General features: G+C 30.6%; 3 protein-coding genes across 3 annotated transcripts; 1 reads left to right on the top strand and 2 right to left on the bottom strand.

Annotated features, from left to right (window-relative positions):
• Positions 1 to 185: 185 nt before the first annotated feature.
• On the bottom strand, positions 186 to 1,212 carry LOC133682486 (uncharacterized). The gene has a single exon (XM_062105833.1). The coding sequence runs from the start codon at positions 874 to 876 to the stop codon at positions 388 to 390; it is 489 nt and encodes a 162-aa protein (XP_061961817.1). The 5' UTR covers positions 877 to 1,212; the 3' UTR covers positions 186 to 387.
• Positions 1,213 to 5,269: 4,057 nt separating this feature from the next.
• Positions 5,270 to 6,375, bottom strand: LOC133681931 (uncharacterized). The gene has a single exon (XM_062105137.1). The coding sequence runs from the start codon at positions 6,039 to 6,041 to the stop codon at positions 5,550 to 5,552; it is 492 nt and encodes a 163-aa protein (XP_061961121.1). The 5' UTR covers positions 6,042 to 6,375; the 3' UTR covers positions 5,270 to 5,549.
• A 3,201-nt stretch (positions 6,376 to 9,576) lies between these two features.
• On the top strand, positions 9,577 to 11,277 carry LOC133681572 (lecithin-cholesterol acyltransferase-like 1). Its single transcript, XM_062104655.1, has 2 exons — positions 9,577 to 10,081; positions 10,321 to 11,277. Exons 1-2 carry the CDS (start codon positions 9,702 to 9,704, stop codon positions 11,219 to 11,221), a joined length of 1,281 nt encoding a protein of 426 aa, XP_061960639.1. The 5' UTR covers positions 9,577 to 9,701; the 3' UTR covers positions 11,222 to 11,277.
• Positions 11,278 to 17,007: the final 5,730 nt, after the last annotated feature.

Here is a 17,007-nt window from a genome sequence, read left to right on the forward strand (position 1 = left end):
CCAATCAAAACTGGATAATCGTTTGTATTAGTAATTCCTAAATTTAATGTTTTTTTTTCAACTATAGGTCATGTCTACTTATGAATTTTACATATAATACCTCCAAATGCTTACCTCTGTGATTTCCAAGTGAGTTTAAGCTTAATGGTACCATCCTTTGGCTTGTGTGGAAGAAAGGAGTTCAATGGAGGAATTGAGGGGGGTTTTTTATATAGAAAAATACTTACAGGAAAATGTTTTTCCTATTTGAAATTTCCTATCAATCAACAGTTGAATAGATATACATGTAATTGTATATTCAATTCCCCATTTTAACCACCACAAGAACTGCTATTATCACCACCATGAAGAAGAACTCTTTAACTCGGTGAATCCCTCTCAAACAAATCAAAAGGCATTCCTTCCTTTTCCAACAGCATAGCTTCTGCTTCTTGGACCCAACTGTGGCTTGAAATCAACGCCAACTTCTTCAAAAACACATGATTTGTCTTCATCAATCCTACCCATGCAACGCATCCCAACACTGGAACTCTTTGGCAACACCTTTTTGGATCCCATCGTCATCGATGATTGCTGCTGCCTCAATTGCTGCATGTACATCTCGATTTCATTGCTGTGACCTAATCTCCTGGCAGAAGCAGCTCTAACAAGCTGTCTGTAATCTGCACCGTCATCAGACCTTGATGAGCCAACACTGAAACTCCTGGGCAAGGGAGGGTGCTGTCCTGTTAGCAAGGCCATGGAAGGGCCATTACTCATCCTCATCGAGAAGTCTGTCATGCTTTTAACATAAACGTCCCTTGCTTTACACAAAACTCTCACTGGGATTGTCATGACTCGCATGAACTTGCTTTGGTTCTGTGCTTTAGTCTTCATGTTGGATTCTAGCTAGCTAGCTAACAATAAAGGGCTTTGGAAAGTGATCAGGGTAGTGGATTAAAATGGGATACTTGAACAAAAAATTCGTTGCAAATTTTGAGAGGCAGGGAGAGGAAGAATTGGCAATGGGATTAGGTTTGTGGGTTTGGTTATACATATAGAGGAGATGATGACAACAATTATGCTACAGGTATAATCGAAGGCAGCCGGCAGGTGTTGTATTTAGACTTCTTTTTTATGTTTATTTTTCCAGACACACAGGAGAAGAAAACCTAAGAGAATAACATGTGGAGAGTGAGCAGATGAAGCAGAAGCAGACTAAAAAGGACACATTGCCGGATATCATTTGGACAATGGGATTAACATTCGGATATCATTTGGACAATGGGATTAACATTCCATTTCAGGCCTGTCTCGCTACGGACTCATCTAGTGGTGAATATTCATTCGGACAAAAGTATTTACTAGTCTTTAGCGTCCGCCCTCAGCTGCGGGCGGATCAAAAGTTAAATTAAATGAAAAAAAAAATTACAAGTGTTAAGCTTTTTAAAGAAAAAACTAAGGAAATTTTCAAACATGAATTAAAAACTTAACATTTATGTTTAATAAAACTAATCATAATCATATATGTCAATAAGTATTAAGAAAAATCAAATGTAATCAAAGATTAAACTGAAAAACAAAGATATTGATATGGATAAAAAAAAAGTGATATCCTATCATGTCATGCTATTTAATTATATATTAATATATTAATATTTCAAAATAATAAAAATTCAATCAAAACAACATAATTTTCTTCCATGATTTCTCTTAAACTTGTTAATTTAACTTGGTCTTACTAGCTATTTATCATTTAAATTTCAAGTTAAATCGTGTTGGAATTAACTTGATATGGTCATTCGATCTAATAAATTTAAACATGACTCAATTATTTTGTTCACTATTTAATTTGATTAAAAACGATGATAATAAATATTTTTTAATAGTATTAATTTTGAAAAAAAAAAGATTTTTAGAAAAAAAATATTATTTTCTTTAAAACTATCAACTCCTTTTAACACTATCACCTTATTAAATACATTGTATTCTAGAATCCATGCACGAGGAGAGAGACTTATATATATATATATATGTAAACCTATTGCAATTGTTGATTGCAATAATTTAAAAGGAAAATTTTCAGCTACAAACTCTCACTCTCAACAATCACTTAAATTGCCACCATCATTTTATCACCCTTTCAACTATCAAGGCTTCACCATTATTCTAGTTATAAAAATAATACAAGAAAAACAACAACCACGAGATTATAATTTTTTTAAAAGAATGAATCACATAGAATCTCTAGTTCATAATTTTATTATTAAATATATCTTTTTAAATAGTTTATCTCTTTAAAAATTTTACAACTCTTTAAATAAATATAAAAATCAACAAGCTAGGAAACCTGAAAATATAAGAAAAGTAATAAAACTCCTAAATAAATTAGAAAAAATAGAATTATTAAGCATATTATTTAATTTTCTAAAAAAAATTGGAAAAAATAAAAATAATTAAAGAAAAATATTTTTTCATAAAAACTTCTTACATTACTCTCTCTGGGTTGAAAAAAAAAATCATCCTTGAGTTTAAATTATTATTGTCTCGATCTCGTGGATGTACAATTAAGGATCTTTAACTTTTTTTTTTTTTCTTTAAGTGTATAACAATTTTAGAAATCAACTTTGATCATTCATCTTAAAATTTATATAAGAAACAACAATTAACAAATTATTTTGTTTCCATTGACTTATAGAGTAGTAGATTGCAAACCTCAAATTTGCTTAATCAATATCTATTATATCCACGTAACTCTTAAACACATCTATCTTAATAAGAACAATAAACTTGTAATAAAAAAGATCAACATAATTTAAATAAATAATTTTCTTTTGTTAAGCTCCATGTTTTTTTTTTTTTTGACGCTCAATCTCTAAATTATCAATGAGGACATCATTAATCATATTATCATTATCATTATTTTCATTGTAAATGATATAATTATTAACGTAAGCATCGTCAAAATAAACAATATAAATTGGTAGAGAATACTAATACATACATACATATATATATATATATATATATATATATATATATATATATATATCAAAATCTTCATGATACTCATCTTGTTTAAGAAGTTGTCTATTATGCTCATGTCTCTAAAGCGATACTCAAAACTAGCCATGGATCCATAACCACTCCCCTCGTATTCCTAGTTTTTTCTCATTCATTTATGTTAATTGACATGACTATTCTTCAGCTTGTCTTTGCAACTTTATCACTACTAATTGGCGAGACAATTTTGCATTTGTCTTTACATGTGTTCTATCATTAGTTTTTAGAAGTCTCTTTCTTGAGGGAGAAACACTTCATCACCTCCTACACAAGCATATCTTGTTTTGTGACTACATCTTCAATGCATGATTATTCAACAACACACAACAACTAACCACCAGGAATTATTGGGTTATGATACTAACTAACGTGAACATAAATAATAAAGTAAATACTCAAGTACAAGAACATAAAATTTTCAAAAGAAAAGATTATACATAAACCCTAATTCATAATTTTATTATTGAATATTTATTTTCAAGTGGTCGGTCATTTTAAAAGATTTGCAACTCTGTAAATAAACCAAAAAACAACTTAAACAAACTAGAAAACCTAAAAATAAAAAAAAAATCCTAAAAAAATAGAAAGGAATAAAATTATAAGCATGTTATTTATTTTTTAAAATTAAATAGAAAAGAATATTTAAGAAAATATAATTTTCATGTCAATAACTTTAGCTAACATCACCATTAGTACTCCAATATTATCATTATTGTAACTAGCACTGCTCTCACCATTAATACTCAATCATTATCATTATCATTATTATTATCATAATCGTGCATATTCACCGGTTCTAGTATCATGCAACCTCCATATCAATCACTACTAATGAGTCAGACTTTTTTACTCGATATTTTGATCTTTTGTGAAGAACATGAACCCATCATAAGGTGATAAACCAAGAAAATATGGATCAAGCAGGCTGTCAGATCCAATATACTTGTGTTTAATCATGTGTTGAGCTCAAGTTAATATGAATTTAATAAATTATTAAACCCAATATATTAGGGTTTTGTCATGTGTTGAACCCAAGTTAGTATAGGTCTGGTGAGTTGTCATGCCCATTACATTTGGGTTCAGTCATATGTTGAATCTAGGGTTATATGGGCCTGACAACTTGTCAGACTTAATATATTTAGGTTTGGTCATGTGCTAAACACAAGTCAGTTTGGGCCTGACAAATATGTTTGGATTTAGCCTTGTGCTTAGCCCGAATCAACATAAGTCTAACAAGACTTGAGTTCAGTAACTTGTCAAACTCAATATACTTGGATCTAGCCATTTGTTCAGCTCAAATTAATGTGGATCTAGAAATTTGTATACTTGGGTTTAGCCATGTATTAACCCAAAGTCAATGTGATGGTAAACTAACAAACTCATATATCCTGAACTTTTTAATGCGTCAAACCCTGTTGGTCTGGAAGTTGTTAAAGATTCATATCATAACCATAGAGGTTTATCTTAAGCCTATTAATATGAATTATCAATATATAGTCACCATCCTACATCTATAGATGTATAAAAAGTCTTCTAGTGACCTACTATATTTTCATATCATTAATGATCTGTAAAGGATATGTATCCTTTATTAATGAAGTGTTAGAGATTTTTATCTCTCGTTAATATTATTAGGACCAAATGACTCTAATCCATCCCCAAATGACTCCAATCCATCTACTCCATCAAAACAAAAAGTTCAGGACTTCTTTTGTTTAATCTAAAGCTCTTTCTTTTGTTTATTATAATCTCCTTTTAAAATTACAGACTTTATCATCGAAAAGATTTCTAAATCTCATCGAAAAAGACTATTTTGCAGATATCAGAACTTTTATCATCAATTATGTACTTCTTGGGCTATAGAGAAGGAGATATTAAGATGAACGTTTAATTAATCACTATTCAAACATCAAATAATTTTGTTCCTAAGCATATTGAGACACAATCAATTACTTTATCATTACTCTTATTATTATCACTTTAATATCACAATTATCACAAACATGTATCATCCTTCACCACAATCCCCACATCATCACTATTATCTCCGATTGATCACTTCACTTATCCTTACATGAAATTGTTTATTTTTCATTTGAAAAAAATATTTATTAAAAAAAGAAAATATCTTAAATATAGTTATTGAACTTGCAAATATTTTATTTTTTATTTATTTTGATAAGAGAATGATAAAAAAAAATAAGAGAAAATCTAAAGAGGAATGGAGTTGAAAATAAACAATGAGATGATGCTCTTCATTCTTCTTTTCTTGGATATGGATTCAAATTTCATTCATTTGAATATACAAAGATGCAGATATTCCCTCCAAGAACTACTACTACAAAAGCCCAAAAGCCTTAAACCCAAATTCAAATATTTCCATGTTGAGCGATCATTACAGTCCATTACTCAATCATCAACAACAGGAGGAAAGAACTGAGACAAATTAACCATGAGGGAGAGCCCTTTAACTTACCTCTCCTCATGGTGAATCCCTCAGAAACAATTCAGAAGGCAACCCTTCCTTTTCCAACAGCACAGCTACTGCTTCTTGGACCCAACTGTGGCTTTACATCAACAACACCTGCTTCAAAAACACATGGTTTTTCCTCGTCAATCTTGCCCATGAACCCCATTCCAACACTGCAACTCTTTGGCAACACCTTTTTGGACCCCATCATCATCGATGATTGCTGCTGCCTCAATAGCTGCATGTACATCTCAATTTCATTGCTGTGACCTAAGCTCCTGGCAGAAGCAGCTCTAACAAGCTCTCTGTAATCTTCACCGTCATGATCAGACCTTGATGAGCTAACACTGAAACTCCTGGGCAGGGGAGGGTGCTGTCCTGCTCGCGAGACCATGGAAGGGCCATATCTCATCCCCATCGAGCAATCTGTCATGCTCTTAACATAAACATCCCTTGCCTTACACAAAACTCTTAATGGGATTGTAATGACTCGCATGAACTTGCTTTGGTTGTGTGCTTTTGTCTTCATGCTGAATTCTAGCTAGCTAATAAGAATGGTTCTGGAAAGTGATCAAGATTGTGAATTAAAATTAATGGGATATTTGTTAAAAAAAATATCGTTGCAAATTTTGAGAGAGAGAGAGAAGGAGAATTGGCAGCGGGGTACGTTAGGTGAGGTGGGGTTTGGTTATATATGTAGAGGAGATGATCGATGAAAACAAGTAGGCTGCTGGTATGAAACGAAGGCGGGCGTTGGATTTAGACTTTTTTATTTTCTTTTCTGTTTTTTCAACGCACACACTGGATAAGAACGTGAGGAGAATTGGGTGGATGAAGCAGACTAAAACGGACAAGTTGCTGGAAAAGGTTGACTAAAGACGAGTTTTATCCTTGAATTTTGTAATCAGCATTCCATATCTTGCCTGCCTCTCTGCTGACTCGTCTAATGGATGAATATTCATGTGGACAATAGTCGTTCTTTCCTAATTTCTCATAACCACCTTGAAAATAGCCTTTTCATATAGTTGTTATATTCAAAGTTTTAAACTTAAAAAAATATATATATTAAATCAATTAAACTCAATATTCTTCTGATAAGTTGAGTTAAAACTTAGTTTCTTTCATCTAATCTAGTTTAAACTTGGTTTAATAAAAACTATATATTAACACAATTTAATTTAAATTAATCTGATAATTTTTGAATTAATTAGATGAATTCATTATTTTTAGAGCTTGTTTGGTTTGGTATAATAATAATTACTGTATTTTAAAATATTTTTTTACTTAGAAATATATTGAAATAATATTTATAAAAATATTTTTTTTTAATATTTAAGATCTAAAATCATTAAAAAAATAATTTAAAATAAAAAATAAAAAATAATATTTTTTAAAAAATACTTTTAAAACATAAAAATAAATAAAATATTATCATCTACAATTAAGAATTTTAGTTGTCGTACGGCAGCTGAAGTTGGACATTTATAAGTCCGACTGGTGAGTTGTCGTTGTAACTTGTATTCTAGAACAACGATATGGCTACATGGCAAGCTACCGAGTGTCCCAGACTCACCCGTTAACATTTAATTGGACTAATTAATAGCTATCCCTTTGCCATAAACACTCCCGTCTCAACTGTATTATCTAATATTCTACCAAATAATTTCTGCTAATTTAGATAAATCCTCTCATGCTACCATGCTAGAGATAATGTATTAAAATGTACTAGTTATACCAAATTATTAATTTTGAGCTCAAAAGAATCTTGTTCATGGAAAATCTAAAGCATGAAAGTATTAACACTGTGGTAAGGGAATTTAATATATTAAATTATTTTAAAATTTAGATCGGTTTAACAGGTAAACTTAGAATTTTATCGATTTATAGCCTGAATTATTACAAGTTAAAGAAAAAAAAACTCAACTGATCTGGTCAATTTAGGTTTAATGTGTTCAAAATTAGTTATTAATCCATTAATTTTTAAAAAGTACTTTTTTAATTAAAATAATATCATTTTAATTATTTTAAAAATATTATTATCGATCTTTCCAGCCCATGACGCAAAGATTGTTATAGGTCAGGTTGTAAGAGTATAGCTGAGAAATAATACATTTTCGTGCAAACTGTGAAGCTAAAAACCGTGTGTTTAATGGCTGCGAAGTCTTGATACTCAGGAGCAATGCTGAGTAAGTAAAGCATATACAAGTTTTTTTTTCTTTTTTTTACAGAAAAAAGGACTGCCAAGTAGCTGGATTTGCTTCCAAAGTCGGAAGCTGAGTCATTGAAGGAACCGAGCTGGCTAGTTATGTGGCGGTGCCCTACCAGGCAGCTGCATAATAAATTGATGGAATGAGATTTTGCATGCCCAGTTATTCCGAGCTGGGTCGGTGAGGAAGCCTTATTCAATGAACAATTTATGGAATTGAGAAGGACTAACCAGCTTCACCGAATCCGCGGGCACCCATTGTATATAGCTTCTAGAAACCATTAGCAATTATTTACTTCTTCACTTGTTAAATCTAGCTTGACTCACTGAGTTGATCAAAAAAAAATATTGGCGATTTAAATTCATCCAATGATTCATAATCGAATAATCCAATGATCCAGATTCTTCATAGGCCCCATCCGACAACTAAATCTTCAATCCGTCTAATTTGTGTCTTGAACGCTTAAGCTTTGTTTATTTTTAAATTTTAAAAATATTTTTGAAAATATTAGAAAATTTTTTATTTTTTATTCTAAATTATTTTTTTGATATTTTTAAATTATTTTAATGTACTGATATAAAAAATAATTTTTAAAAAATAAAAAGTAATTTAAAAAACAATATACTTACGTATTTGAAAACAACACCACGTGCAAGTAAGAGAAAACAAAGGGAAATGAAATGCTGCTGCTTCTTCTTTCTGGAACAGAAATAGATTGTTGGTTCTGTTCTTTGATGAGAGATGTGCCCATGGTATTGAGCATAGAACTAAGCCGATGGATTGGCTGGCTGAACCATGTGTGGTCGTTAGGTAAACGAGATTAAGACAGCAGACCGATTTTTCTGCGTGGGTAAATTTGTCAAAGTTTGGCATCTTTATCGCGCCTGATTTGAGTGCGCGCTGCAGATTCCGTTGATTAGGAAAGTTCTTTTTGGTAATTACGATCTTGAAAATGAAAAGATGGAGATGACAGGGATAGAAAAGATAGGTTTAATATAGAAACTCATTTAAAAAGTATATAAAAGATAAATTTATTTTATATTTTTATTTTTCTAACTAAACATGTTTTTATTTATATTATCTATGGTTTTATATCTCAAGATAAGAATTAAACACTAATAAAAACACTAATTATCGGTACATGTTTTCAAGGTAAGACTACTATCTTATAGCATGTTTTATTAAGCGTCTTGTATTTCTTCAATATTTTACTTTTTATTAATAATAGTAGATAAATTAGTGATTTATACAATATTTTTTAAATGAAAGATTGTTGTCTAGTGTTTAGTTTTTATATTTATTAATTCAACAAGAATAAAAACAAAACAAAAACATAACCTAGAAGCTACACGGACTGAGATTTCTTTATGTTTACATAACAATATGACCATCGTATTTATTAATTTTACACAATTAATTTAACTTAAATGATCATGATTTAGTTTATGATAAATATAGAAATAATTTAACTCTTTATTATTTTACTTCCTAAATTAATCGAAATCACTAGATCAAAATCAATAATAAAGCCTGAAACATAATTGGTTATATTTTCTTCAAAATATGAATATGAGGGATTCATTTCCGCCTTCCACCACCTACAAAAATCAGCGAGGCTTGTAAATTGTAATCATGTAGAGTGCAATGGGCTTCCGCCTTAATCCAGCAACGTTCCTCAACTCGCATGGGTAGGCTCATGTGAATTGGGCATGTAGGCAAGTGTTTGCATTTTCCTTCGATCAAGCCCATGTTTGTTTTCAAGATGGGCTTCTCTTTGGGCCTTGTACAAAATAATGAGAGGTCATCAGAGGATAAATAAGGACCAAACCTTTGCTCCATTCGACAACGTGTCACATTCTCCACCTCAAGGTCCTCGGACAGATTACAAGGTTCTGAAACTTGCAAGTCATGTGAGCACATAAAGACCTAGCCATTCCTCTATCTCACTCTCTTGCTCGAAACATATTAGTAGAAAACAAGACATGAAGAGATTGATGTTCAAGCTGGGAATACTTTGTATGTCCATGATGTTCTACGTGTGTCAAGCAACCAGCAATCTCCACCCCGTGATCTTAGTACCAGGAAATGGTGGAAACCAACTAGAGGCCAGACTAACCCGTGGCTACAAGCCCTCGAGCCTGTTCTGCCATTGGTACCCAATCTTGAAGCAAAAGGGAGGTTGGTTCAGGCTATGGTTTGACCCCGGGGTCCTGTTAGCACCATTCACTCAATGTTTTGCTGATCGTATGATGCTCTTCTATGATAAAGATACTGATGATTACCGTAATGCTCCTGGGATTGAAACCAGAGTGCTACATTTTGGCTCCACTCAGTCCCTTCTCTACCTCGACCCCAGTCTCAAGTAAGCCTCTTGTGTTATATATTTATTTTGGAGTGTTGAAATTGGCATATATCGTCTACTTACATTATTATTTAAGGTTTAATTTATATAATCAATTGTAAAAAAAAAAAAGTTTATTTAATTGAGTGTGAAATGATATATTTAATTAACTGGCTGCTGCCTTTAATCTTAATTTCAATCTTAACAACCAATACAATATATTTCTGTAACATGGTTAGCTTGGCCTACATGAATTGCAGGCGAGCCACAGCATACATGGCTCCACTAGTGGAATCTTTAGAAGAAATTGGATATGTTAGTGGTGAAACACTATTTGGAGCCCCATATGATTTTCGGTATGGCTTGGCTGCAGAAGGGCACCCTTCAAAGGTTGGTTCCAAGTTTTTGCTGGACTTGAAAGATCTCGTAGAAAAAGCAAGCAGAGACAATGGAGGGAAGCCAGTAATTATTGTCTCCCACAGTTTAGGAGGTCTCTTTGCGCTCCAGCTTCTCAACAAGAACCCCATATCTTGGCGTAAAAAATATATCAAACACTTTGTTGCACTTTCTACTCCATGGGGTGGTACAGTGGTGCAGATGGTTACTTTTGCTTCAGGGTATACACTAGGAGTGCCCTTTGTTGATCCATTGCTTGTAAGAGAAGAGCAAAGGACTTCAGAAAGCAACTCATGGCTTTTGCCTAATGCAAAAGTATTTGGTGAAAGAAAACTTGTTATCACGCCAGATGCTACTTATTCAGCCCATGAAATCACTCGATTTCTTAATGACATTGGATTTTCCAGAGGGGTTTATCCTTATACAACCCGGATTTTGCCTTTAATGGAGCAATTGATTGCCCCAGAGGTTCCTATCACATGTATAATCGGGAGTGATGTTAGGACACCGGAGACCTTATTCTACGGGGACAATGGTTTTGATGAGCAGCCGGATGTTGTTTATGGGGATGGAGATGGCACGGTAAACATGGCAAGCCTACTGGCACTTGAGAAATTGTGGGCTGAGGAGAAAAATCAACCCCTCAAGGTAATTAGAATTGGTGGGATTTCTCACACAACAATTCTCCAAAATGATTCGGCACTTGCTGAAATAACAGGAGAAATTTATAGTATTAATTCTCATGTTATCAGCTCAGTCTTGTAGAGAGTTTTATTATCATGGATAGATGGAAATTTATTGCATAGATGAGTTTCCAGCAAGATGGGAAACTTTAACGTGTTGAGAGAGTAACTAGTAAGTTTGTTAATTTTTTAGGTTTATTTTAAATAAAAAAACAAACATAGAATAGAGTCCTTTTAAATTTAAAAGACGAGAATGGAAAGGAAAGAGAATATAAAATTTATGGCCTAATAAAAATATTATAATATTTTTATGTATGTTTATCTTTTCTGGTTATATATCTTTATTTTTTAAAAGTAAAATCTAAAAAATAACTAATAAAATGCTATTAATTATTTTTTAAATAGAGTAAAATTACCTTGTTCAATGCTACTTTCTTCCATGTAGAATGTAACTGCGGTTAATACAAGGCATTTCACTGAATCCCCCGATATAATCTGAGTTGATTAGTTTGGTCACCATGTTCAATGCTACTTTCTTCCATGTAGAATGTAACTGCGGTTAATACAAGGCATTTCACTGATGACTATGATAATTATTTTAATAGAATAACATATTTATTAAATTTAGTTTTCTTTGTTCATTCAAGAAATTCAAAATTTAAAATATAATCTATATTGATATTTAGTTAAATTAGATAAGATATTCACTTTATTAAATTCATTCAACTTAATCGAGTTTTTAATAATTTAGTTGATGTAGTTAAATTCAATTTAAATTTAATCTAAAATATTAATTCAAGTTAATTCAATAACTTGCAAGTTAATTAATAATTCAATTATTCATCATTTTTTTTTTGAAATGATTTCTTAAATAGAGTTTCATAAGCAAAATTTGTGTTTGTTTTTGCATTCAAAAGTATTTTTAAAAATTATTTATTTATTTTAAGTTAATTTTTTTATAATTTTGGATTGTTTTAATATATTGCTCAAAAATAAATTTTAAAAATAAAAAATATATATTATTTTGATGTATTTTCAAGTTAAAAACAAAAACAACCATTACTATAATTTTAAATATAATTGTTAATAAACTTGAGCTAACTTTGAAAGGTAATCCAAGACCTGGTCTAAGCAAGGTTTTATATATTAAAAAAAAAGGGGGTGGGGGAGTTGATCTAGTAAAAAACTTAGAATCACCTGCAATTGATCTATTTAATTAAAATCTATTATTTTTTTAAAAATGATTTTATTTTAAATTTTTTTAAAAAATTAAATTAATTTATTCAATTCATAAGTTGAATTTTACTCCAAATTGATTATTTGGTTGGGTTTAATGATTAAGATAAATATGATGTAATATTTGGGAACAATAATTTAGCTCTAATTTATGATCCATTAATTAAAAAGACGGGGGGGGGGGATAACAGAGAAGACAACCTGTATACTGTCTGAAAAGAATATTGGTCAAATCTCTGCTAGACAATTCTTCCACAGCTCCACTGCTACAGCTGCTGCGTACATTAACAATTATTTTAGATTAAGTTTAAATATTTAGTTAAACAAACAATAATTAACTGCGAGGCAGAGGATGGCACGAAGAGAGAGGACGCACGGTTCCCATGGGCCACGTGTCATGGTCGATTTAGCCCAAAAAAGCAAGCAAAAGTGGTCAAACAAGAGACCGTAAAGGCTTCCGTATATAGTCAAGACACAGGATGACAGGATAACCTGTTAAAAGTTGAGCTGGCACTCTCAGTGGGCCCCACCCCCCACGAGACTTCCAGTTCCCTTATTTTTTTCTTACAGAAATTTATACTATTTAATAAATTATTCTAAGCAGTGTAGGCAGGCCTCTCTCAGCATGGGTCCGGGTTGGGTTAAAAACAAAAAAAAAATAATTTAGTAAAATTTAAATAGTTTAGTAAGTTAATTTATAATTTTTTTAATTTGATCAAAATCTGATTTTACATAAAAAAAATTAAAGCAATACTTTAAAATCTTGAAATAACATCTTTTTTAAATAACTCAAATATTTACTGAATTTTGAGTCAACAGTTTTAATAACTTTAACTCTAAATAGCCATGAAATATTTGGAAAAAACATTAAATATGGTTTTTTATTATAAGTTTCTATACAAATGATTCGTCATGGATGGACCCCGTGAGATTGAAATTAATTTTTTTTTGTTTTATTAAAAATTAAATTTTTTATATGTATTAAATCATTTTGACACATTAATTTCAAAAATAATTTTAAAAAAATAAAAAAATATTATTTTAATATATTTTCATATAAAAAATATTTTAAAAACAATTACAATTACACCTCCACACATGCCCCTGTATAATAATTACAGCTCATTATTAAGAATCGCAATAGCAAGAAATGGACTATAAACTATGATTATGGTCTTCCATTAATTCTATTTTGACGTGAAAAATCGATGAATTTGATATCATATCTCTTTTAATAATGCAAAGTTCTTTTACCAGTCAATTCAGTCAAGCACATGATTGATTTGTAGCTTAAGAAATTCAACAACACTATAATTTATGTGTCTAATTTCATCAGTTTTTCGCCTTTTCGCATCTTTATCTTCTCCCTCTTGGATTGATTTACTGTGGTTATATTTTCCATTGCATTTTTAAACCAATGGGCACGGTTCCTAGCAGACCCCCTCCCCGAGATATTAAAAAAGCAGCAGGGCTCGGTTTTTTTTATTTATCTTCTAAGAATCCCCGGCACGAAGAGACCGGTTTCTTTGAATTTCCTTGATCCAGAAACTGGATATCGAGGTGGCTGACGATACGACTGCACGTGCGGAGCACAGTTGCCGATGGTTTGAATCGCAAGCTATAGCCGGGTCACTCTCACTCTCACTGCTCTCTTCTCTTTTCGCCAGGTACTAAATAAATAGATAAAAACCAGGCATCTCAACGACAAATACATTAATCATTCCATTTCACACATTTTTTTAGGTCTCCATCAATGGTCTGATTACACTACCTGTCCCGAGAGAAGAGCGTAAGATACATAATTATTAACTGTAGTCAAACCTGCGGACCATGCAGTGTTTGGAAATGTGTTTAAAATTGTGTTTTTAAAAAAATTAATTTTTTTATTTAAAATTATTTTTTATATATTTATATTATTTTAATGTGATAATATTAAAAATATTTTTTAAAAAATAATTTTTTAAAATATTTATTTTATAAAAAACACTTTAAACTACAATTATTACTGCACTTACATGCATTTCTAAAACTCATAAAATTTAAGATACATTTTATTACGCTAAATAAGATGATGACTTATGAAAACTAAGTCGATGAGTTAGGTTTTTAGTAGCTCTATCGCTTTCAGATCAGGTTAGCACCTATATAAAAAAAAAAGAATTAGTGAAATACCATTTTTTTATTAAAATATAATTAATTTGTTAATTCATAAATTAAAGTAGAAAAATTAGTAATTCTTATTGTTTCTAGGGTTAGTTTTCGAATTGGATGCAGCAAATGAAATATGGTTTAGGAAACTAGATACTTAATTCATGCTATACTGTAGGTTGGATTAAAAAAAATTAATGTGAGTGTTGCTAATGTTTTTTATAGTGAAAAAAAAATAAACTGTGTGAAAGTTAACTGAATATAACCCAGATGACTTCAAAAGTCTAAAAACAAATTAGAAAACTTGTAAGAGTATAGTTTAACTCGAAATATTTTTTTAAGATTGCATATTTTTTCATATTAACATAACAATATATTTGATTGAATTGAGTCAACTCGGGTTGACATATCTAACCCGTGAACTAGTTTTATAAGACTATAATAACCACGTATAAAGCAAATCAAAATAAATCATAAAGCATCATTTCCAACCAATCCAATGCTAAATGATGAAATTAAAAAAAATAACATAAAAAACGATCTGAGTTAGCTTGTCAAACTCGCGGTCCGGTTTATAAGACCGAGATAATCCCATAAAAATCAAACTGAAAAAAAATTACGAAGTCTGATTCTCAATAGGCCTAATGATGAAGGACAATATTAAAAAAAAACACGTTAAAAATATAACAAAAAAATAATCTAAGTCAACACACCAAACTCATGACACGAGTCATGAGATTGAAATAACCATGTAGAAAAAAAAAGCACAACATGATTTTACACGGGCTAATCTGTTATATTCACGGATATGGTGATGAGATTGAGATAATCTCATAAAAAACAAATTAAAACAAATTATGAAACTCAATTCTCAATTAACTCTATCAAATCCAATCCTGAACAATGAAATTCGTACAAATTTAATTAAAAATGATACAAAAATGAGCAAAGTAAACACAAGTCAACTCGTTATGTATAATTCTCAGGTCATGAGATGAGGATAGCCCAATAAAAAGCAAACAAAAATAAATCATGAAGTTTAATTCTCAATCAAACATGATACTAGATGATGAAATTAGAAAAAAAAATCAATTAAAAAAATAAGTCAACTAGTTGAAGTAACCAAATCTACAACCTGTGTCATAAGACAAGGACAATCTAATAAAAAAACTCAACGTTGAAGGACACATGACTCATGTCAGGAGATAAAAATAACCTCTTGTAAGTAAAATCTAAAACTTACCCGATTTACCCAGGGTTAAAATGTCAAAACCAACAACTTCAATCACGAGACCAAGATATCCCAATAAAAAACAAAACAAAACAAAACAAATTATAAAGCTCGATTTCAACCGATCCAGTGTTGAATGGTGAAAATAAAAAAAATCAATTAAAAAAATTCACAAAAATGATCTAAAACAACCATGTTAACTTGTTAAGCTCTATGCTCGGGTTATGAGCTAGAGATAACCCAATAGAAAAAAAAAACAAATCACGGAGTCTAATTCTCACTCAATTCAATATTAAATAATGAAATTAAGAAAAAAAAGTTCTTAAGAAAGAAAGAAAAACTCGAGTCAATCGGGTCAATCCGTCCAAACCAGAATCTATGTCATGAAAATATGACAATCCAATAAATAAATATAAATATTAAAAAATTAAAAAAAATATTGGTTGAAAAAAACAAAAAACAAAATATTATTTATAATGAATAGTAATTTGTGAGGAAGGTACACAACACCTTACACTCCTTTAGTTTTTTATTGATTACTTTTTGCATGATCTCTCTTACCTTACTCCAGTGCTATAAAACTAGTAATATGATGTGTGTTTAGCATTGTGTTAATTTTTGTGATTATAATTTTAAAAAATTTATAAATTATATATATTTCTTCCATTAAGGTTTCAAGCAAGAATTTCCAATTAAATTTATACTTCCAAATCTATAATTATAGCAAAACATAGATTACACCATATCATTCCACAAAAATACATAAACAAATGGAGCTTTTGGAAGTTGGTGTCCAAATTTTATGTTTTTCAACCGGGTTTATGAGAGCAGTAATTTCTGTTTTTAAAGCTATTTATTTTTTCATTTGAAATTATGTTTTCGTATGTTTTTAAATGTATATTCACCTTTAAAAATATTAAATTAATATATATATATATATATATATTTATGATTTTGATGCACCATATTAAAAATAAAAAGATATTTTAATATATTTTTAAATAAAAAAATATATTTTCTCGAAAACACAGCCTTTAACGTAACACCAAAGCCTCATATTAATGCGAGGTGAATTTGAGCCGTGGGGTTACCGTTCTTTTTCTTTTTGAATCGGTTTTGATTGTTCTTTAGGTAGTTGATGATTTCACACTTTTTCTTTGAGCTTGAAAAGAAGTTATTTCACTCACCGCTTTGGAATTAGAGTCGAAGATTATATATAGCTGATGTGATCATGATGGGATAGACTTACTGTT

This window comes from Populus nigra, chromosome 2, assembly GCF_951802175.1.
Source record: "Populus nigra chromosome 2, ddPopNigr1.1, whole genome shotgun sequence".
Classification (NCBI taxonomy): domain Eukaryota; kingdom Viridiplantae; phylum Streptophyta; class Magnoliopsida; order Malpighiales; family Salicaceae; genus Populus; species Populus nigra.